Genomic DNA, 22588 nt, shown 5'->3' with positions numbered 1-22588 from the left:
ATCCCTATAAAGAAATTTGGACACTCTCTCTCTCTCTCTCTCTCTCTCTCTCTCTCTCTCACACACACACACACACACACACACACGAAAACATGCAGTCATTGCTGACATCTACCGCCACCCCGTTGCCCCTCCTTCCCAAATCTCCCGCTGTTTATCTCTCTGTACATCAGCCATTACTGCTGCTTTCCTCCTAAAAATGCAAGAGATTTGGAAGCCAAATAATGGCCTCTCTTGTGTGCTAATGCCCTGGATAGCAGCAGTTCCTTTGTCAGTCGCAGACACCAGTGGGCCCATTTTTATCCTGTTTTCTGCATTCTGCTGGCTTTGATTTCAAAAATATGCAATGGGGGTTAAAGCTTTCTGCTTCTTTCCTGCATGATTAAGAAGGGCACCACAACTAACATATTCATTATAGAACATGTTTACAGGGCCAGAGACTTGAGAGGGAAAACTTTGGTTCTGGAAGGCATTGTAGTGGATAAGAAGATGAGCTCCATGGGAAATTTAACCCTGCTTGCTTGTTATGAGATAAGGAGGTTTGTTTGTCTGTTTGTTTTTGTGTTATAGCCCACTCTTTTTTTGTAGAAAATAAACTGTAAGTCAGAGGCTTTCAGAAGACTTTTATTTTTTAATAGTGCCCATAGGAATTAGGGAGTTAGCTGACCCCTGGCAGATTGCAGAAAGCAGTTTTCATTGCACACAGGTGGTGTAGTGGCAATAAAGGTTTATTATTATTATTCTTTATTTTAGAAAATACAGCAGTTTTAGAAAAAAAAGCCCATGAATAGCATGTAATAGCATATGATGCAGCCTGCATAATCACACACATGCACACACATATGTGAGTGTTTTCTTTGTTGGATTAATGGCATCTGGGGAGGAGGGTGTGGAGATATGTCTGTTTTCTTGATGAATGCTGATCAGACACATGAGTATTAGCAGTGACACTAATTAACAGGGGGAGGAAACGCTTGTCATTATCCTGAGGGTGAGTAATCATTTTTGGCAGGTGATAATTAATGGTCTGGCAAAGTCAACAGGAAGATAATCTGTCAGCCTTGGGGAAAGCTAGGGACCCACCATTAAAAAAAAACTACTTTCGTTTCTCGGTGCCTCTCAGGAGTCCTTTGGGCTTTCAAAAATGGTACACATAAAGGGGTGATTGTGCGGTGTTTCTGGAGTTATCTTTGTACAAGCTTTGCAAATCTTCAGAAACTCCAGATTGTTTTGGAGTGTGGAAGGATGGCTGACTTGATTGATTGATTGATTGATTGATTGACTGGCTGGCTGGCTGACTGACTGGCTGACTGACTGACTGACGATTGACTGGTTCATTGATTGATTGGGAGGCATAAATATTTGATTGACCAGAAAATCTGGTTGCTGTCCTAAGCAATAAGTTGCCCGAGACACTGAAGGTATTGCTGTGTGTAATGTTTCTAACTTGTTGCAAACTGGGGACAGCAAACACTGTACCCTACAGATACAACTCCCATCAGTCCTAGCTAGCATGGCCAATGGCCAAGGATGATAGAAGCTGTTATCCTGCAGCATGGGCTCCCCATCAATGTTGTCACATCGCACATGCAACAGGTAAGAAGACGGCAGAACAGAGAGAGTTCTGCCTCCAGTGCCAGAGGCAGCATGGCTCTGAACAACAGCTGATGCTTATGGGGTTCCTGTGGACATCTGGTTGGCCTCTGTGAAAACAGGCTGTTGGGCTAGATGGACCACTGCTCTGATCCTGGTTCTTATGAATGAAGGGGGTGCATGAGTGCGTGTAGAAACTAGCCTCCTATAGAAAAGGTAAAATGGCACATTTGTTGCTTTACTCATCTTTGCTTCTGGCCCTGAAGGCTAGTGTGTGGCCTTCAGAAGATTGCCTAGAAGGGAGTGCAGCCATTGGGCTTAAGAAGGTTCTCTGGCCTTCCCTGTTTTAATTAGAAACGGAAACAACATTGCCAAGAAGTGTCACCATTTAAACTGACAGTGTGACAGTGGGAACCACATCAAAGGAAAAAAAGAAAGATGCATCCTGCCTCTACTGACTATATTCCTTATTTGCTGACTTCATCTTTGCTAATCTGTCGCAAGAAAACTTGAAAGTCTCGTCCTCACCTACCAGAGCGGCGGCGGCGGGGGGCCTCAACAGTTATCCTGGTTCTCCTCCTGATGACAACGTTGCTCCTGCTGTAAAACAAAACATCCTGGAGCCTTACCCCTCCCCATAGCATTTCCTCTCCACCACACCACTAAAAATAGTTCTTATTGCTTATGTATTCTTTGTCTCATTCCTTTTGGTTTTCTTCCTTTCCTTCCCTTTCCTTTCCCTAGGGACTGACATAGTGCAGTGGCTCATGAAGAATCTCAACATTGAAGACCCAGGTAATTTGTTCTTCCAATGCCAAAAAATATATAAGCTTGGGGGTTTGGTATTATCTATGGCTTGCAATATTGTATGCTATAAAATTAAACTCGGAATCTTGTGATTCTGTGGCATCCCAAACTGAAGGGTTAAGAATTTGTTGCCAGATTCTGGGAACACTGTTTCTGAGACCCAGGTGGGAAAAGTGACCACAAGGTGAAAGAGGGGTTGAAAGTAGTTTCGTGCCATCCCTAAATGAATTCATTTTCTCTTCTGAGTTCTCCAGAATTCTCTCTACCACATTTGGATTGACGAAAACCTTAGAGAAGGATAGGGAGAGGCCTACCACACACTCAGAATTGTGGTAAACTCTTCCAGAACTTGAGAATTTTATCATTATGATATATTAAGATAGTTTTTAAAGTTTTCTGGGCCACAGACTTGTCATATGTTGAGGCTATTTCGGTGATTGCAGAGGCATTATAGCAGAACCTGGGGCTGCAATCCTGTACCCACTTACCTGGGAAGAAGCTCCAATGAATTGGGGTTAGTATGTCTCTGAATGAAGGCACCAGATGTATCTCTGTGGGGAGGGACTCCCACAGCTTAGGGCCTATCACAGACAATGTCCTCTTTTGGGCCGCCACCAGGCTCTGAGGGTGGAGGAAGTACCGTATTTTTCGCACCATTGGACGCACCGGACAATAGGACGCACTTTGTTTTAGAGGGGGGAGAACAAGGGAAAAAAAATCTCCCCCTCTCTGCCCAGCGCCCCTTCAGTGAAGCGGCAGGAGGCGCTGCACAGAGAGGGGGAGAACATTCCCCCTCTTGTTTTCCTGCTCTAAAACAAGGTGTCATTTAAGGTGCGTTCAGGCGGCTACCTTGGAAGCCTGGAGAGTGAGAGGGGTCGGTGTGCACTGACCCCTCTCGCTCTCCAGGCTTCAGGTTCCTTTCGACCTGCTCTTTGGGGCTGGGGGGGGGGAAGCCCACCACCAGCCCCAAAGAGCAGGTCAGGGAGCAGCGGAAAGGCGCAGCGGAGAGGCTCCTGCCATAGCCACGCATCACCTCTCCAGCCAGGAGAGGGTCGCGGGGGTTGCTTTAGCCCCGGGAGCGCTCTCCCGGCTGGAGAGGTGACGCACGGCTATGGCAGGAGCCTCTAAAGCTGTGTGTCACCTCCCCAGCCGGGAGAGCGCGCGCGGGGCTAAAGCATCCTCCCGCGACCCTCTCCCAGCTGGAGAGGTGACACGCAGCTATGGCAGGAGCCTCTATAGCAGCGCGTCACCTCCCCAGCCAGGAGAGGGTCGCAGGGTGCTTCTTTAGCCCCGCGCGCGCTCTCCCGGCTGGGGAGGTGACGCGCTGCTATAGAGGCTCCTGCCATAGCTGCGTGTCACCTCTCCAGCTGGGAGAGGGTCGCGGGAGGCTGCTTTAGCCCCGCGCGCGCTCTCCTGGCTGGGGAGGTGACACGCAGCTTTGGCAGGAGCCTCTATAGCAGCGCGTCACCTCCCCAGCCGGGAGAGCGCGCGTGGGGCTAAAGCAGCCTCCCGCGACCCTCTCCCAACTGGAGAGGTGACACGCAGCTATGGCAGGAGCCTCTATAGCAGCGCGTCACCTCCCCAGCCAGGAGAGGGTCGCGGGGTGCTTCTTTAGCCCCGCGTGCGCTCTCCCGGCTGGGGAGGTGACGCGCTGCTATAGAGGCTCCTGCCATAGCTGCGCTTCACCTCTCCAGCCGGGAGAGGGTCGCGGGGCTACGGCGTCTTCGCTCCATAGGACGCACACACATTTCCCCTTCATTTTTGAAGGGGAAAAAGGGCGTCCTATAGAGCGAAAAATACGGTACCAAGAGGGGCCCCCCTCTGCCAATTTTAGCATCCAGGTGTGTCTGTAAGGAAGGAGATGGTCATGGCTCAGGGATTGCTGTACCAGCAAGGCCCCGCCACCCTAGGTCTTGGGAGATGTTGCTTTGTACAGATATTTGACATATATTTTTTCTGCCTTAATTTCCAGCTGAAGCAATACATATGGGAAGTCTCATTGCAGCACAGGGATACATTTTCCCAATCTCAGATCATGTACTTACTTTGAAGGATGATGGGACTTTCTATCGCTTTCAGGTAATTTGGATTACACAACGACCCAACACGCTCCTTGATATGAACTTCCTGCTTTCTCCTTGACAAGAGGAATAAGCCTAGAGTAAAGGCATTCCATCACACACCTGCTGCCTTCTAACTTTTGGAGGAGCTGCTTTAGTTGTTTGACAGCAGCATGGAAATGCTTAACTTTTATTATAACTAAGCAGTGCTCTTGACATTAACAGATGCTTATATATAAAGTTAAGTTTGGGGGGTTGGCTTGTTTTAACTGTGACAAAGATTCATTTTTAACTAGTAGGGCTAGGTGTTGAGTCTCACACCTTTTTGGTTGCTAGCCATGTGTTCTACCACATACTTATGCCCCGTGGCATGGCATCTTATGATCAGTCTCATGCCCATTGGCAGCTGACAGACCCACAATGCGATGGCGCAAGGGAAGTTATAGAACTATTTCAGTCTGCCTTGGTCAGATCCCATCTGGAGTACTGTGTCCAGTTCTGGGAACCACAGTTTAATAAGGATACAGTGGTACTTGTGGATTTTTGACATTCGAGAACTGAAATGTACGACAATGGAGGCATTCGGGAACTTAGGTACCACTGTATTAATGAGCTAGAATGTGTGCAGAGTAGGGTGGCCAAGATGATAAAGGGTCTGGAAACCAAGCCTTCGGAGGAGCAGTTGTGGGAGTTAGGTATGTTTAGCCTGGATAAGAAGAGACTGAGAGGAGATATGATAGCCATCTTCAAATATCTAAAGAGGTGTCACATGGAAGATGGAGCAAGTATGTTTTCTCCTGCTTCGGAGCCTAGGACCTGAACCAGTTACAAGAGAGGAGATTCCAGCTATACATCTGGAATACTTTTCTGGTGGTAAGAGCTGTTCAGCAGTGGAACAGACTCCCACGAGAGGTGGTGGACTTTCTTCTTCCTTGGAGGTTTTTAAGCAGAGGTTATATGACCATCTGTGTTAGTTGTGATTCCTCCATCTGTGTTAGTTGTGATTCCTCCATCTGTGTTAGTTGTGATTCCTCCATCTGTGTTAGTTGTGATTCCTGCATCGCAGGGGGTTGGACTAGATTACCCTCAGGATTCCTCCCAACTTCCTCCCAACTCTAAAGTTCTACGATGAGACTTGAGTCTTTCAGCTTGTTTTGACTGCCCAAACCACATCAATACACACATTTCTGGGGGGAAATTCACCATCTTCTTCCTGCCGGAATGTCTACACATCTTGGTTACGTCACATGACTTTATATCAGTTTTCTTCATATGAGGAGGCAATGAAAGAAAATATAATACTCACAATATTTTACAACTGATCAAATCTTGTTTTTATTAATTTCTCATAAATGTAAGAATGTACTGTATACCTGAAGGAGTGTCTCCACCCCAATCATTCATCCCGAACCCTGAGGTCCAACACCGAGGGCCTTCTGGCAGTTCCCTCATTGCGAGAAGTGAGGTTACAGGGACCAAGACAGAGGGCCTTCTCAGTAATGGCGCCCGCCCTGTGGAAAGCCCTCCCATCAGATGTCAAGGAAATAAGCAGCTATCCTATTTTTAAAAGACATCTGAAGGCAGCCCTGTTTAGGGAAGTTTTTAATATTTAATGCTGTATTGTTTTTAACACTCGATTGGGAGCCACCCCAGATGGGTGGGGTATAAATAAATTATTATTATTATTATTATTATTATTATTATTATTATTATTATTATTTTATTTTATTTTTATTATTATTATTATTATTATTATTATATTATTATTATATTATTATTATTATTATTATTATTATTATTATTATTGTTGTTGTTGTTGTTGTTGTTGTTGTTATTATTATTATTATTATTATTATTATTATTATTATTATTGCTATCCCGCACACAGCTGGGCTATTCAAATCCCATTTACTTTAACTGTGGTAAGAACTGCCACCATGGTCTAGTTTCCGGTTATCCGGTTAGCATTAGGAATAATTGTCATAATTAACTTGGATATTAATATTATGTGCTGTTGATGTTTTAAAGTGATGTTTTACACACACAGAGAAATAGTTTTTAAAATTGTTTATATACATGCAGTTGTTTTAACTTTTTTATATGTGTAACTGTTGTAAATATGTTTTTGTTATATTGTAAATTACTTTGGGATGCCTCATGAGAAGTGATTGAAAAACATATTAATTATGATAACAGCAATAATTATATTTGGATGAATGCATCATAGTGATAAAAATTCACTGTTTTTCAGGCTCCATATTTTTGGCCTTCAAATTGTTGGGAACCAGAAAACACAGACTATGGTGAGAATTGGGGTGATATCATTTTTTTAATGTTATTTGTAAATGTATCTCCAGTGACCAAGTTGTTCTAAAAAGAGATTATTCATTATATGACCCACATTGCTTCTCCTTTCCCATGTAAGAAACAGTTCTGTTCGCATGACTAGAGCTGGACTGTCTTTCAGTTTGGATGATAATAATAATATTAACCCTCATTCAACTGACATGCAGCATCTCCTGGAGCAAATTCATGATATATAAAATGAGCAAGCACAAGAGACATTATGGGATGAATTATTAAATTAACAGTAGATTCCCCCCCCCCAAGAGCAGTGTTTCCCTCTTCCTAGCTGAACACTTGAAAATTGCTGAGGGTCTTGGTGGCCCACTTAATGATTTCTCTTTCTGTTGTAGCAATTGTAATACGCTGTGCTAGGTGCTGAATTATTTTTAATTGTATTCTTCTGGCTTCTTTTATTTCTCATATTATACTTACTGTATGTAATACAATTTGAACTCTATGGAAATTTAAATTTAATGCAGCGGATGTGCATATTGTGTTAGACATCTTAATCCTGGCCTCCCAGTAACTTTTAACTAATATAATATATAAAAGAACGGCAGATATATGTCAACAGATCACTCTAGTTTTTAATTACTGTGAATCATTTCTCCAGGGCTCTTCAATCTCACAGTGTTTGGGGACATTTAAAAACTGTTATGTTTTTCCAGTGTACTCATGCCTTATCTAGTTCTGCCACTAGGGGCCCCAGTGTAACGTTGCACCAGAGCTACCCTGAGTTGGGGCCCCAGAGGCATTTGGGGAGAAATTAAAACCATGGGCACCAGCCACAGTGTTTCAGTGGCTGTCAAGACCACCTCCCTCCCCTTTTTTTGCTTCTGCTCTGTTGGCGCCCACTTGCCTCAAGGCAAGCAGAGCTGAGCCGAAGTCACATCACAGTTCTGCCCCCACTTCCCATACATTCATTTTACCCTGGAAACATTACAGTCATACCTCGGGTTGAAGTTTCTTCAGGTTGAACGCTTTCGGGTCGCGCTCCGCTGCGACCCGGAAGTAATGGAACGCACATGCACAGAAGCGGCGAATCGCGATCTGCAGATGCGCAGTCGCGGGTTGCATTCGCTTCAGGATACGAATGGGGCTCCGGAACGGATCCCCTTCGCATCCTGAGGTACCACTGTACAGTGTTTTTCAGAGCCAACCCTACTATTAAGCTGGTTTTGGGTGCCATGATTGGGCAGCAAATTGTTAGTTGTTTAATTTATTATTGTTGCATTTTTACTATGGGGGAGGGGTGCTTGTGCAGTTTGTGCCTCTAATGCCAAATAATTTGACAGCCTTTGTTACTAAGCACCTTGATTTAGAATAGGGGCACCACTTGTTGCTCCCCTTGGGCCGGCCATGGTGATATTAATTGTTGTGTGAAAAGGTCCTTGGGCAGACATTAAGAGTAATTTCAATAGTGCCGAGCCATATACAAAATTGCGTACAGAACAGAGCAGAGATTAAGTTAATATGGAAATTAAGATAGGACTTTGTTCAGATGCAACAGTGTCGATCTACAGCTGCAGATATGAATGCACTCCCTGTGTATAAAGTGATTGCATTGTAAAATGCCTTAAGGTTATTGCCATCTAGCATCATTAGTATGGTTTTTGTACGAAGGTCAGACTGTGATCTGTGGATGAATTTGGTGTTCTGTACGATAAATGATGATATAGCCTGGATGCTAATATATAGTCTGGCTGATCAATAAACTGTTCTCTAACCAAAATTAGAAATCACTTAACAGCAGTAAATGAAAATGGCGTTGCATTGATGTATAGCGGGGGGAAAGAAGAGTGATCAGTTTATATTAGCGGCTGGTGTCTGGCGTTGGGAAAGAAATAACAGTGGTTTATGAGCTAATAAACCACAGAATTCTCTATTAAATGTCTGAACAGCTTGAGTACTAATGCATAAAAGGAATATGTCAGCATTGTTATCTTTAGCTGTCTCTATGCGTTATTGCTGTCTCTTCTACAGCCTTACTCCTCTCACGCTGAAATGATAAAATCAATTTTTTCATTCAACCGGGGCACTGGCAAAGGAAATGAATATACCTGTGCTCATAAAACAAGGGCTTTTGGCAGTGCGTTTTTTTTTACAGGTTGACCAGAAGCAATTTATGACCACACAAAACAAACAAACAAAAACCCTTTCTTCCCTGTCACTGCACAATTTTTAATAAATATATTGTAGGATTTGTAGTTATAGTTGGAAGCAGAGTTGCCATGACTGTGGAAGTCATATAATGGTAATCACATTTAATCTCTTATTTAACTGTTAATAACTCCAACAAGTCAGTAAGAAAAAAAGATGTATAACAAACAATCCTTCTCCTTCTATAGGCATTGAGTCCATTGTGCAGCTGTCTAAGCTGTTCTGAGTCCATTTTATTTCAGTGGGAGATATTTAAGCAGTTGCTTCATGCTTAAGAGATGGCAATTTCTGTTCCCTTATAACTGGCAAAATCCATCCAGTCGGTAACCCAATACATTGCTGCATTTGCATTGCAGGCTGTTGGACCAGATGAGTTTTGGGGCTGCCATTTTAACCATGGGCACATTTTTTAAGGGAAATACATCCTAGCGCATAGAGCATGCACCGGGAACCATCTCGAAAGACTAGCACTCACAGTCAAAATTCTTCTCCCATGTTATTCATGTTGACGTTTTGCTAAGATTTATTTTATTATCATTTATTCTGTTTGTATCCTACCAATCATCATGAAGTAGCTCAGGGAAGCATTTGTATGATACACACAACAATTCTACAGACATGCTCAGAATTTCTGGGTACCCAGAAATGATTTTTTGTGTGATTCTGGCCTCTGAAAAATGTGATTTCGTAGTTAGGGGAGTTGGTCCACACCTGTGGCTGGTTGTTTTTTCCTGTAGCAACTGTCCTTGCCTTAATAGTGACATTTTGTTTTCTTTCTCTCCATAGCCATCTATCTTTGCAAGAGGACCATGCAGAACAAAGCGAGGCTGGAGCTGGCGGATTATGAAGCCGTAGGTATACTGATTTTACAGTTACAAAGTGTAATGTTGTCCTCTAAAGCAAACCTCTTTTCTTTGTACAACAAACTTGAAGGTGGGATCTGTGCTTTCTAATCGTTGCTTCTATCTGGAAACTCTTAAATAAATGTCAAGAAATTCATGCTCTTTCACTTTTTGGATGCTTGTTAAACCACAGTGGATGTTTATTCCTTCACAACCCAGTGCTTCCTCTGGCTTGCTAAACAGATACACATTCCATCCCTGCAACCCAGGCAGAACTGCCAATTGACTCTAACCACCAACCATGGTATATTAAAAAATTTTATATGCTATATTATCACTCTTTACAGGGTTTTACTCCCACACATTTCCAACTTCATTATTTATAAATTCAGTTACAAATCTTTGCTTACTATCAGCTAGTCAATTGTGTGGGTTATAAAGCTTCTTTATGAATCACAAAGGGTTTACTCAGAGCCAACAGTCACGCTCTGGTATATATGCAGAGAAGGCATGGCACCAAAATGCAGTATTCTGGGGCCTATTGAGAGCAATAATTATCAGACAAGGCCAAACGATTAGATCATCTTTCATTTTCTTCAAGCCCATAGCTCACGTGATGAGCAACCACATCAACACTTGCCTGGTTAATTAAAGATAAGAGTGGTGTATGGCTTTAACAGAAGCTCTTGTTAAAACTAGGAACTCCATTTTTTTTAGGGGTGATTTTGTTTCTGTGGTTGCAAACAAACCATTGGATATATTACTGCAGATGTTTTGGAGGTTTTTGTAATTCTTTTTTACTGCTATCTGTTTTTCCTTTGCTTATACCTTCTTTTCCCATTCTTTTGTCTATATGTGATTTCGTATCTATCTATTTAATTTTTTTAGGCAAGGCATGTTGTCTGCATATTCTGGCTCATGGTGGATATGTCTCTTAAAATGGCTGGGCTTTAATATTTAGTCCACTGTGTTGGCAAGGCCAATGATGCCTTCCTATACAAGTCAATATGTCATTTTAGATAGTGAACTTACTAAATGAGATTCCCGTTGTGGCATTTCCATAGTGTAGGTTGCTTCAATAATACATTGGGGGGGGGCTGGGTAGAGAGAGAAAAATACACATAATGGATACGTTATATGGAAAGAATTAAGCTAAAATTGAGTGCTTTCAAGTCCTACTGACTTGATTGAAATGTTAGGTAGATACTTGAAACTCTCCCATTTAAGTCAATGGGACTCTAAAAATGCTGGCTCAAATCCTCTCTACCAATGCCACACTGACATCAAGACCATGGGACTCATCTTATGTGAAGCGAAGAGACAGCAGCTAAATAATTCCCAAAGTACTGGGGTACATGAAACAAAGGGGGGTGCACACCAGTAATACAAGAAAGGTGGTTTCATGCCCTGCTACAACTCAAGGTATTGTGCTCTGTTCTTTACTCCTTTATGCCCAATGCAATTTCCATTCTTGTCATTCCAACTGCCGCCGCCATTGCTTTGTGACTGTCCGGCTTTGCAGATACACGTGACTGACGCTATAATGAGAGGTTCATTTTGAGCACGGGTTGGTGTAATTGGTGGCTCGCCTCATCTTCCTCTCTCGTTTAGGAGAACTTGGCAAGACTCCAGAGAGCTTTTGCAAGAAAGTGGGAATTCATCTTCATGCAAGCTGAAGCTCAAGTGAAGTAGGTACCAAGTGAACGAATCTTCTGGGGAGAGAATGTCTTAAGGCTAACCATTCCTTCTTAAAGCTTAGGTTTCAAGGGTACGTTTCCCTTCCCCTCTGCAAAGTGGAGGGAATTGAAAGATGCATTCCGTTCAGGATCTGAACAGCTAACATCCCTTCACCGCATAGCTGGCTCCATTCACAAGGAGAACCTCTCCATTGATGGCATCAGCCACCAGACATGTGCAGCTCTGGCATGATGATTCTTGGCACAATGATGTGGTCTTCATATGGTTGCCTCTTCGCCCTTCCCCCTCCCCAAAAAATGCTGTCTTTGGATGAAGGGCAGTATATAAATTTAATAAAACATGCATAAACATCACCCATATTTTCTATGGGTGATACCCAGTGCCGCACAAGCAGATTTCCACTTGTTCAATGGGACTTCTCCTTCCTCTGCAGTCCACCATGTGTGCGCATACACACACATGTGCACACCAATTGTCTCTGGTGGGGCCCTCATTGGATATCACCCTGTGCATGGCTTGTACATGGAAAGGGCAGGTGGGAATGATGGCGTTAGGCCTAATTTGTCATTGTGAATGGTTGACTATTGAGCCATCACCTGCTGTGAATGGTTGACTATTGAGCCAGTGTGGTGTAGTGGTTAAGAGCGGTAGTCTCCTAATCTGGGGAACCGGGTTCGTGTCTCCACTCCTCCACATGCAGCTGCTGGGTGACCATGGGCCAGTCACACTTCTTTGAAGTCTCTCAGCCCCACTCACCTCACAGAGTGTTTGTTGTGGGGGAGGAAGGGAAAGGAGAATGTTAGCCGCTTTGAGACTCCTGAAGGGGAGTGAAAGGCGGGATATCAAATCCAAACTCTTCTTCTTCTTCTTCTTCTGTTGAACCAATGAATCATTTCAGTGATTTTGCATATTCTCCAAACCATAATACATTAATTTGTCTGAAGATGAAGCTCCCTGCCCCCTCCAAAAAAGAGAAAATAAATAAAGATGCCTTCTGCAATAAACATGTCAGCTTACAATTTGGTAGACAAAAATGATCACACCTTGCTGGAGGGGATTTATTTATTTTATTATTTATGCTTGGTTGTGAAAAACATGAAAAGAGAACAAAAAAAAGATGACATTATTGGTAAAAACAGTTAAGAGCAACTGCTTAAAACATTAGAAAAAACACAAATTTTGCAGCAAACTAAAAACAGATTAAAACACACAGTCTGTATTATAGTACCATCTCCCTCCCCATTCCCTATTATATTAACACACCAGAACAAAAATAGCACACACACGCAACCACCCACAAGCCCCAAATAAATGTTTGCCCTTGACCTCCATTCTTGCCAGTTAAAATTGGGCTCTGCCAGTTAATCCACTGAACTCTTACAGCACAACCCTGTGCACGTCTTCTCAGAAGTCCCGCTGTTCCATGAGACTCCCAGGTAAGTGTGAATCTTCCCTGTCAGTTGCTTAATCTCCCGATTAAACCTTATAGTCCCAGTGTGGTGTGAAGAACTTTGAGGCTAATCATAATTAAATAATCTACTTTTGTCACTTGCTGCAAATTGTCTTATTAATATGGGAAAGGTTTTAAAACTTCATTTGACTCTTGCCTTCTCTGATTCTCTTCACTTTTTTTTTTTTTGCCATCCCTACATATTTGAGCAGTGGAACTGGAATAGAGGGTGTTTGTTTTGCCTGTTCCTGGCCACCTTCATTTGAAGGCCTCTTCTATGACAGAGGCTTCTACCCCCATCCGTGGGGTATTCCCAAAGCCGCAGGCAACATTAAATGAGCCGCATTAGTCAGTGTCAACCGCAGCGATAAGTGTGGATGCTCATCATTAAACTCTTGCTGCTAAGACTGTTAGATTTATGTGCCTAATATTAAGTACTTAGGTTTAACAGTTGTGCCTACCATGTCATTACTTACTCTGTATTTCCCTTCTGGCAGTTGTCAACATTGGGGGGGGGGGAGGGCAAAAAAGCTTAGTTCATAACTGGGCTGCATTTGAATGACAAACACAGGTGTAATGGAGCCCTCCGAGTGGGTGGGCATGTGTCCCGCTTTACAGAGGACAGTCCTCTATTTGAGGTCCTTTCTTTGAATAGCTATCTGGTCCAGGTCTGGTTGAAAGGTAAGGATCCATCAGCAGAGAGAGCAGAGACCTTGAAATTGCCCATCAGCTGTTACCACTTAGACAGCAGATTGAGCAGGCGAACAGGTCACCTGGGCACAGACTTAACCACTATGGTGTAATGTATTTCTGCTTAAATTATAGCAATTATTTCTAAATTTGCACCTACAGATGTAAATTAGGACATGCCAGTTTTGTGCAATTTTGTGTACTCCTTTTTGGTGATATGTAAATGGCCACCCGCAAAATTAATCTAGGCATTATGTATGCTTAGTAACTGCTTTCTGCCCCCATGTTATTCTAAAGGTAGGGCGAATGTAGCCCCCAGATATTTTTGCTTACTGCTAAGGAATAAATTCATGTCATGGTTTCAAGGCATGCTCTCTGTTGTATGAAAGAAAATATGGCAATTGCTTCTTGATACCACAGAGAGGACTTGTAGTATAGTTCTCATGGACAGGTTGGTTGCAGAGGAATCTGGGGAGGAGCCAGCTGGGGAACAACTTCTTCATGGAGGCAAGAACTATCAGAGATGAGTTGCTGTGGTCATAAGGCCTGACACTCCTGTGCTGATCGCGTTTTTTGCTAATAGTTACCATAGATTCCGGCCTATTAGGCAACTGGACATATTAGACGACTGCCCAAATTGGCAGCTGAAATTTGGGGGTTCGTCTTCTAAGCCCAGTCGCCTAATACGCTGGGCAGCTCCGCGCCAGGAGAAAGCCGCCCGGAGCGGAGCACAGCCCGCTGCCCCTGCTGCTGCTTCCAAAGCAGCAGTGGGTGGGCTCCACACTGGGCGGCTATCTCCTGGTGCGGAGCAGAGCCGCCGCCGCCGCAGCAGCGGGGGGGGGCAGGCTCCTCTCTGCGCCGCCCATACCCGGCATATAAGACGACCCCCAACTTTTTAACCTCTTTTCCGGGGTTAAAAAGTCGTCTTATACGCCGGAATCTACGGTGTAATTTACTGCTGGCTCGCTCCTGACAATAATGTACATACAAATCCACTCAACAGGATGCAGTGAGCACCATGTTTTTGGTGCAGAGTTAGTGACAACAGCATTCCTGCAAAGCCTTTCTAATCTGACTACCAAAGTCTAGCAAATTAGCCTCACAATCCTATACATGCCTTGTTGAGTTCAAGAAACCTTGGGGAAGACAAGAGTTTTGGCCCAGGGTGGAGAGCATTTGGCCCTCCAGATGTTGTTGGACTCTGGAGGGCCAGAGGTTCCCCATCTCTGCCCTTTGCTAACTCCAACTAGTGAAATTGTGGTCTGATTTCATTGTGGGATTGCCCTTGTGGAGGATTTTATGAACTGTTGTTGGTGTTTAATATTACATTACATTTGTATTCTGCCTTTGCTTTTCTATATAGCAATTGTGTTTGTAATGTTCCGAAGGTTATTCAATAGACCCTAAAATCCAATCAGTCAAAACACCACACTAAAGGTTAATCTAGATTCTCATATAAACCCCAATCAAACTTTTGTGATTTTCTTGTGGTTTGTTTTAGAATTGACAGAAAAAAGGATAAAACAGAAAGGAAAATTTTGGATAGTCAAGAAAGAGCCTTCTGGGATGTCCATAGGCCAGTGGTAAGTTAAATTATTTGTTGCTGCTATACACTCCAATGACATGTTCTATTTTGTTTTCACACATAGATATCACGTGAGCTTGCATGTTTTCTTTATTTCATCCTATTTCCTATAGTATGGAAGAATTGGCACAATTCTGTAGATTATTAGTTAAAGCCCCTTCAAAGCTCACTTTTTGCATCAGAGAGCATGAATCTTCCCACTGGGAAGAGTGGGGAGGCAGAAGCATTTCACCACACAAAGGAGAGCAATGCCACCGGCAGCGTATGAAATTGAATTCAGTTGCAGCTAATTCGTCCTGGATTGTACCTCACAGTGGCCTTTTGAGGCTTTAAAAGCAGAGATGAGGAACTTTTGGCCCTCCAGAAGTTGTCGGAACTGCAGCTCATATTGTGCCTGATCACTCATCATGCTTCCTAGGGCTGTTGAAAGTTCAGTAATATATGGAGGGCATCAGGTTCCCTGTCCCTGCATTAGAACAGCTCCTGTTTTTAATAACGGCACTTTAAATAAAGGACAGCAAAATTTGGCTGTGTGGATCATGGTTTGAAATTACTGATTTTTAGAAAGCAGAGACCGTATGAAAATTGAACGCAGCCAGTAATCTCATAAATGTGTGTTTTTCAGCCGGGCTGCGTGAACACAACAGAGATGGACATCAGAAAGTGTCGGCGTATGAAAAATCCACAGAGGGTCAAAAAGGCAAGATTCCTCCCCCCGCCTCAAAAAAGTTAACGTTAAATTATGCCATACCTTTACAATAAGAATATCAGAGTTTCATGGGGTGTTTTTGTTATATAGCAGGAGGCACATGGCCATGCCAAAGATACATACATATAAGTTGCTTTTCAGTTTCATTGAGGTAAATAAATTGTGAATACTCTGGTTTCACCTCAGATCATATAAATCTTTCGCCTTTTACTAGAGGTAGATAAATTGTGTGTACCAGTTGTGAAGAACCATACAACATAACGTGTAGACCTGATTACTGTATTTTTTGCTCTATAAGACTCACTTTTTCCCTCCTAAAAAGTAAGGGGAAATGTGTGTGCGTCTTATGGAGCAAATGCAGGCTGCACAGCTATCACAGAAGCCAGAACAGCAAGAGGGATTGCTGCTTTCACTGCACAGCGATCCCTCTTGCTGTTCTGGCTTCTGAGATTCAGAATATTTTTCTTCTTGTTTTCCTCCTCCAAAAACTAGGTGCATCTTGTGGTCTGGTGCGTCTTATAAAGCGAAAAATCTTTTATTTATTTATCAGGTTTCTACTTTCATTGTAATGTCCTGAGGTGGCTCAGAGCAATATAATCATGTAATTTTTTTAAAAGTAAAATAATTTAAACAGTTTATATGCAATCATAAAAACAAAGCCTTTCTAGGTGAAAGCTGCATACTATAGTTTAAAGAAAAAGAAGAGGTTGGCACCACAAAAACACCTTAAATGACAAGTATATGTCAAGAGGTGTGTTTTCAGGATATGACAAAAGCTGTGCAAGACGCACCTCTGTGTGGAGAAAGTTCCACAATTCAGGGGATGCCTAAATTTAGAAAAGTCACTCTCAGGCTGCCATTCCTCGCACTTCTGAGGATGGTGGAATGTTAACACCCAAGAGAGTCGGTAGGGATGGAAGTGGTCTTTCAGATATTTGGGCCTAAGCTGTTTATGGCTTAGCATTATATATAGGGCTGCTGATGTATATGGTACTTTACAGCGTAGGACAACCTCCCCCAATATGTTGGCCTCTATTTCTTTTTGACTATCCACCCCATTAGCCCCAGCCAATGTAGCCAATGGTCAGAGACGATGGGAGTTGTAGTCAGAAGCACCTGAGATTTAATAAGGCTGAAATAACATAATAATTAGGGGGAGAAAGGATAGGGCCATACTCAGATATTTACTGTCTAAATTTTTACAAATAGAAATGACCACTAATGGATGGTAGGGGAGGGGAGGAAGGAAAGGGAGGGAGGTATAATTGTCCTAAAACACATTAACAACTCTAGTGTTTAAAATCATAATTTATTATTATTATTATTATTATTATTATTATTATTATTATTATTATTATTTTGCTTACCATACTGTTTCTCACCTGTTCATTGCAGTCAGTATATGGAGTTACAGAAGACAGTCAGTCCCAAAGTCCTGTACATATGCCCTCCCAACCAGCTCGGAAAACAACAAAAGATGATGTCCGGAAGCAAGTAAGGAATCTTCTCTGTGACTTCTCATGTTCCTTTTGGAGATATTCCACCCTTTTTCTCTTTCCATGTTACTATAAATAGGACAGAATATTGAGTAAATATGAAATTGGAAACTTGCCTCTCCCTCAAAAGAAAACACATGTGCTTAGAGTATGTCATAATCTGCCAATTTTTAAAGTTATAGTTATATCTCTTGTACTGTTGTAGTTTGCTGTAAGCTACCAGGGATCCCCTGATGCTAAACACATTTCTTTGAAAGCAAGTCAGTTTATTTCGCAGACACTTGCATTCCTATAATCAACTTGTTCCTTCTTGGACCATTCCACTTCTCCATTCATGTCATGTATGGCCATTGACAATTCAGCAAATGGGGAAGTCTGGGTTCACAAGGTCCTCCAAATGCTCACCAGAATAGTCAGGAAGGTTTGGGTTGGGAGTCAGCATCTTTAAGTAGATTACAGTGTAAGTCATTTGAAGCATTAAGAGGTGTTTTATTTCCCTTCCGCCAGATAACATTTCTGAACGTGCAGATAGACAGACACTGTTTAAAAATGTCTAAAGTAGCAGAAAGGTAAGACTTCCCATTTACATATGTTATAATTGTTGTTGTAATGGTTCTCTGCTATCTGTTCTGTTTCCCCCTCTCAATCATCATCATCATCATCATCATCATCTATTATTTATACCCCAGCCACTCTGGGTGACTTCCAACGGAATATTAAAATACAATAGTCTACTAAACATTAAAAGCTTCCCTAAACAGGGCTGCCTTCAGATGTCTTCTAAAATTCTGGTAGTTGTTTTTCTCTTTGACATCTGACGGGAGGGCGGGCGCCACTACCGAGAAGGCCCTCTGTCTGGTTCCCTGTAACTTGGCTTCTCACAGTGAGGGAACCGCCAGAAGGCCCACGGCACTGGACCTCAGAACAATTAGGGGTGGAGACGCTCCTTCAGGTATACTGGGCTGAGGCTGTTTAGGGCTTTAAAGGTCAGCACCAACACTTTGAATTGTGCTCGGAAACGTATCAAATGATTCAAGACTAATTTCGTGTCCAGGAATGAGCACCTGAGCTGGGCATTTCTCCCTTGACTGCTGCCCTGCCTTGCTCCTGTTGTATGCCTACTTTGGCATGAAGATCCTGATTTGTATTGAGTCAGAGCCCCCCGTTACATCCAAACCAGCAAACTCTGGTTTAATGTGGATTAACAGTAAGCCCCGGTGCCCATCTATCCTACGTGGGAGTGTAGAAAAGCCACTAAGAGAAGCCGCTCATGAAGTAGCAATTGTTGGCAGGGACGGTGGAAGGAGGTGGTGGGGTGGACCGCCCCGGGTGCACTCACTGAAGGGGTGACATTTGGCACACCGTGTGCCAGCGACTCCCAAGCCCTACCCTGAGCCATTGGGGTAAGGGGGGGGGGACTACACCGCTTTGCCGGCAGCATTCTCCCCTTCCTCCTTCATTTTGACAGCTTGGAGGAGGCTTGGGAGTTGCGGGCGGGCGGTGCACTGAATGTTCACCATGGGCAGCTTGCTCCGCCCCCAGCTGCAGGGCGCACACACTGCTATGAGCACCCAAGTGCCTATCCTGTGCCTGGGAGGGCACCCTCCACACCGCGCCCCACCCCTTGGGAGTGTGCCACGCCCCTCTGGAGGGGCATATGCTCCGCTGATGTTTGCTGGCACTGTACAGGATCACACCCTCCCACTTAACAGCTGTGTGACTCTGTTAAGCAGAGACATTGACCCTGCAGGAAGGAGAACTGCATCATGGGGTGTACCTTCTCCTGAGAATTAAGTAAATATTACATTTAAACTAACTAAATTTCCCCCCAGTTTATTACTTGATGAAATTTGTGCCCTGCTCTTCCTCTCAAGGGAGCCCAGGATGACTCCTCTGGTTACTTTAAAATAAGTGGCAGCTTCCAATCTCCTCTTTTCGACTGCACCAGAGGAGGAAAGTGGGGGGGGCGGCGGGGGGACATGTGAGCACAAGGCATTTCTTTAAAGCATCATTTAGTGTTACATATCAGAGGCTCACAAGAGTGAATTAGGATGAAGTAGTTTTAAAGCCAACCCAAACAAGATCCTTTGACCTTAAAGTTGGGATAAAATGCTGAGCTCAGCATGGCCAGACTTGTTGATTACGATGGAATTGTTGTTGTACTGTAGCCTTTCAGACTGAACCCACAGTTTAATAGCTTATTGTTTCCGCCGGGAATGTGGCAGATTAGCAGATCATAACGCATGAGGGCTTCTTTTCTCTTTATCTGTGCAGCATTAATTCCCAAGACTATTTTCCCTCCTAGAAGTCTCCAAACAAATTTTGCACTAGCAGTAAAGGAGACTTTGGCTAGAAGGAGACAAAGAAGAGCACATTGCAGTGTCAGCAAATCAGAATACTGTCCTAGTTGCACAATTTATGAGTGTGTGTGTGCCCTGAATTCCAGTAGCTATTAGGGATTGGGATGCAAAATGCCATTTTAAACAGCTTTTCTGTTGGTCTTCCAGAGGCCACGAGTATCATAAAAAATACGTATAGAATCACAAAATTTAGAACCACAGATATACAGCAAAAAAGGCGAGGAAGCCAAAAGATAAACAGCGCTCCTGTTTAGTGCAGAAAGAGATTCTGTATCATTCAGCAGGGTTGGGGAGCATCAGAGGACGTTTTTCACTGGGGAGAAGAAGGAAGAAATTCCTTGTGCAGTCACAGAGAAAGTAGATGGTGACTTTCCCAGACTTGCATGCTCCTAGATCTGCCATGTAGCATTGCACCAACACTGAGGAAAGTGCCTGCAACGTTCAGCTGCAGAACATGCCTGAAATATTCAGTGGATCCAGTTTTCCTTCCTTCCTTTCATCCCTTACTTTTCATGTCTCTGCAAAACCAAGACTGACTTTACAATTTGCCCGGTGCGATTCACAGCCACTCGATAATAGGCTCATCAAATTCCATGAAATGGCTCTGAAGTAAACAGCTTGAACTGCAACCCACATTATTTTTAACTCCTTGTGGTGCCCGCAGTTTCATTGGAAAACATTTGAATTTCAGAAACTATAGTCCCCAATTGATTTTTTTAACAGAAATCTCTCTCCCCCCCCCCCCAATGCTTCAGTTACTGTGAAAATTGAGGCTTTTCCTTCCTCCAGCTACTGATCCATGGTGGTCATGAAACATTATTAATGAAATAAGATAAGACAGGGAGGGACTAAGGACCCCGAGGCTTTATTGGTAGGACCTGCATTTTGTTACGAAATGGTGTGATTGTAATGCCTTGTGAAATAACAACCACCTTCCTGTGACAGGCTGAAGGGAAAAAGAGCTCCACACCTCCAGTCCCACCATTTCTCATTAACACACACACACACACACACACACACAAGTGATATAGCCTGTGTAAGAATTAAAGTGAACAATTGGCCAGTGTTTGGAACCTAGACTATTCTCCCTAGCGACTTCTTGATTCTTATTCTTAGCTACAGTCCGTGCACAGTCTTAACAGTAAACATACGCGTTTTAGTAAATGCTGGCGTTCACATGTGGGTGCTACAAAGGAGCGGGGGGGCGGTCTGCATGGGGTGTCACCACTGAGGGGGGTGACAAAATGCTGGGTGGCACTCACGTGGGGCCTGCAGCATGCCCAAGCCACGCGTCTCTCCTGGAAGTGACGCAGTGGCTTGGGTGCCCGCAGGCTCCGCGCTGCCCCAAACAGTCTGGCTGCCGCCTCCCCCTCAGCTGTAGGGTGGCTGAGTGGGAGGAGGCAGGCAGACTCCTTGGAGGTCCTGTGGAGCACCCTGCCACAGTTGGCCCCACCCCACGGGTGGCTGGCTCCGCCCCTGGGCACAGGGTACACACGCTGCCCTGGGCACCCAATAGGCTTGCTCCGCCGCTGGCTGCAAATCCCAGCTGTGTGCCCATCAACATTCGCCCGAGCCATAATCTGGCAAAAAATGTTGACTTGCCTTACGGAGACCAAATGAAAACAATACAACTACTCAAAGTATGCATGGTGAATGGAGCATTTATGGGGGGAAACTAAAATGATGTATCTTGTTGATGCAATTATTATATTAAGCGGGACGCTAGAAACCAATGCGCACAAGTCTACAAAACTTACCGTATTTTTCGCCCTATAGGACGCACTTTTTCCCCTCCGAAAATGAAGGGGAAATGTGTGTGCATCCTATGGGGCGAATGCAGGCTTTCGCTGAAGCCTGGAGAGCGAGAGGCGTTGGTGCGCACCGACCCCTCTTGTTCTCCAGGCTTCAGGAAGCTATCCCGCCCCCTGCTTGGGGGAGATGTCGGCAAGCCTTGCGTGCAAGGCTTGGGACGGCAGCCTGCATCCTGAAGCAGGGGGTGAGCTGCGGAGCCCGTCCTCTGCTTCGGGGAGATGCCAGCAAGCCTCACATGCCCAGTGGGAGGTCTCGCTTAGCGTGCAAGGCTTGGGGTGGCAGCCTGTTCTGGGAGCTGGGGTCGGGGGAAGCTTGAGCTTCCCCCGCGCCTGCCCCGCGCCTGCCCCGCGCCTGGGGGGGGAATAATTTTTTTCTCTTTATTTCCCCCCAAAAAAACTAGGTGCGTCCTATGGGGCGGTGCGTCCTATGGGGCGAAAAATACGGTAAGTGTTTAACCTTCCCCATTGACATCTATTGGACAAAGCACCAGATAATTTTCTGTTGAAATCAATGCTTAGCTCTGTCCAATAGAAGTTAATGGGGGCTTGCTTTTGTCCGGCTGTACTATATCTAGTTAGCTACTTTGTTTTTGATCAAAAACAATCACCTGCCTAACCCAGGGGTCAGCAAACTTTTTCAGCTGGGGAGCAGTCCACTGTCCCTCAGACCTTGTGGGGGGCCGGACTATATTTTTGGGGAGAGCAATGCATTTTAAATAAAAGGACACATTCTACTCATGTAAAAACACGCTGATTTCTGGACCATCCGTGGGCTGGATTTAGAAGGCGATTGGGCCAGATCTGGCCCCTGGGCCTTAGTTTGGCTACCCATGGCCTAACCACTTCTTTTTTTTAAGGAATGGAAACAAAAGTTACATTCCTGTGAACTTAGATAATACAAGGTAGCATTGTTTGTTTTGTAACACCTATTGGAAGACAAACACTTTGGCATAGACTATGTATCCTATAGGAACCAGCCTT

General features: G+C 44.0%; 1 protein-coding gene across 7 annotated transcripts in view; it reads left to right on the top strand.

The window, feature by feature from the left end:
* RGS6 (regulator of G protein signaling 6) overlaps positions 1-22588 on the top strand; it is a 211074-nt gene that overhangs the window by 139319 nt on the left and 49167 nt on the right. For all 7 annotated transcript variants that reach the window (XR_014527471.1, XR_014527472.1, XM_083508813.1 and 4 more), the window contains 9 exons: positions 2338-2388; positions 4373-4479; positions 6712-6763; positions 9753-9817; positions 11420-11496; positions 15148-15229; positions 15857-15931; positions 17336-17434; positions 17944-18005. Coding sequence is in view for 5 of the 7 variants with exons in the window: in XM_083508813.1 (XP_083364939.1) it covers positions 2338-2388; positions 4373-4479; positions 6712-6763; positions 9753-9817; positions 11420-11496; positions 15148-15229; positions 15857-15931; positions 17336-17434; positions 17944-18005 (670 nt within the window). In the remaining 2 variants the exon portion in view is untranslated. The remainder of the gene's footprint in view (positions 1-2337; positions 2389-4372; positions 4480-6711; positions 6764-9752; positions 9818-11419; positions 11497-15147; positions 15230-15856; positions 15932-17335; positions 17435-17943; positions 18006-22588) is intronic.

The sequence above is a fragment of the Podarcis liolepis genome (assembly GCF_965112155.1).
Source record: "Podarcis liolepis genome assembly, chromosome: 1".
Taxonomy (NCBI): Eukaryota; Metazoa; Chordata; class Lepidosauria; order Squamata; family Lacertidae; genus Podarcis; species Podarcis liolepis.
Note: the sequence above shows the minus strand (reverse complement) of the source record. Positions and strands in the feature narration are given on the sequence as shown.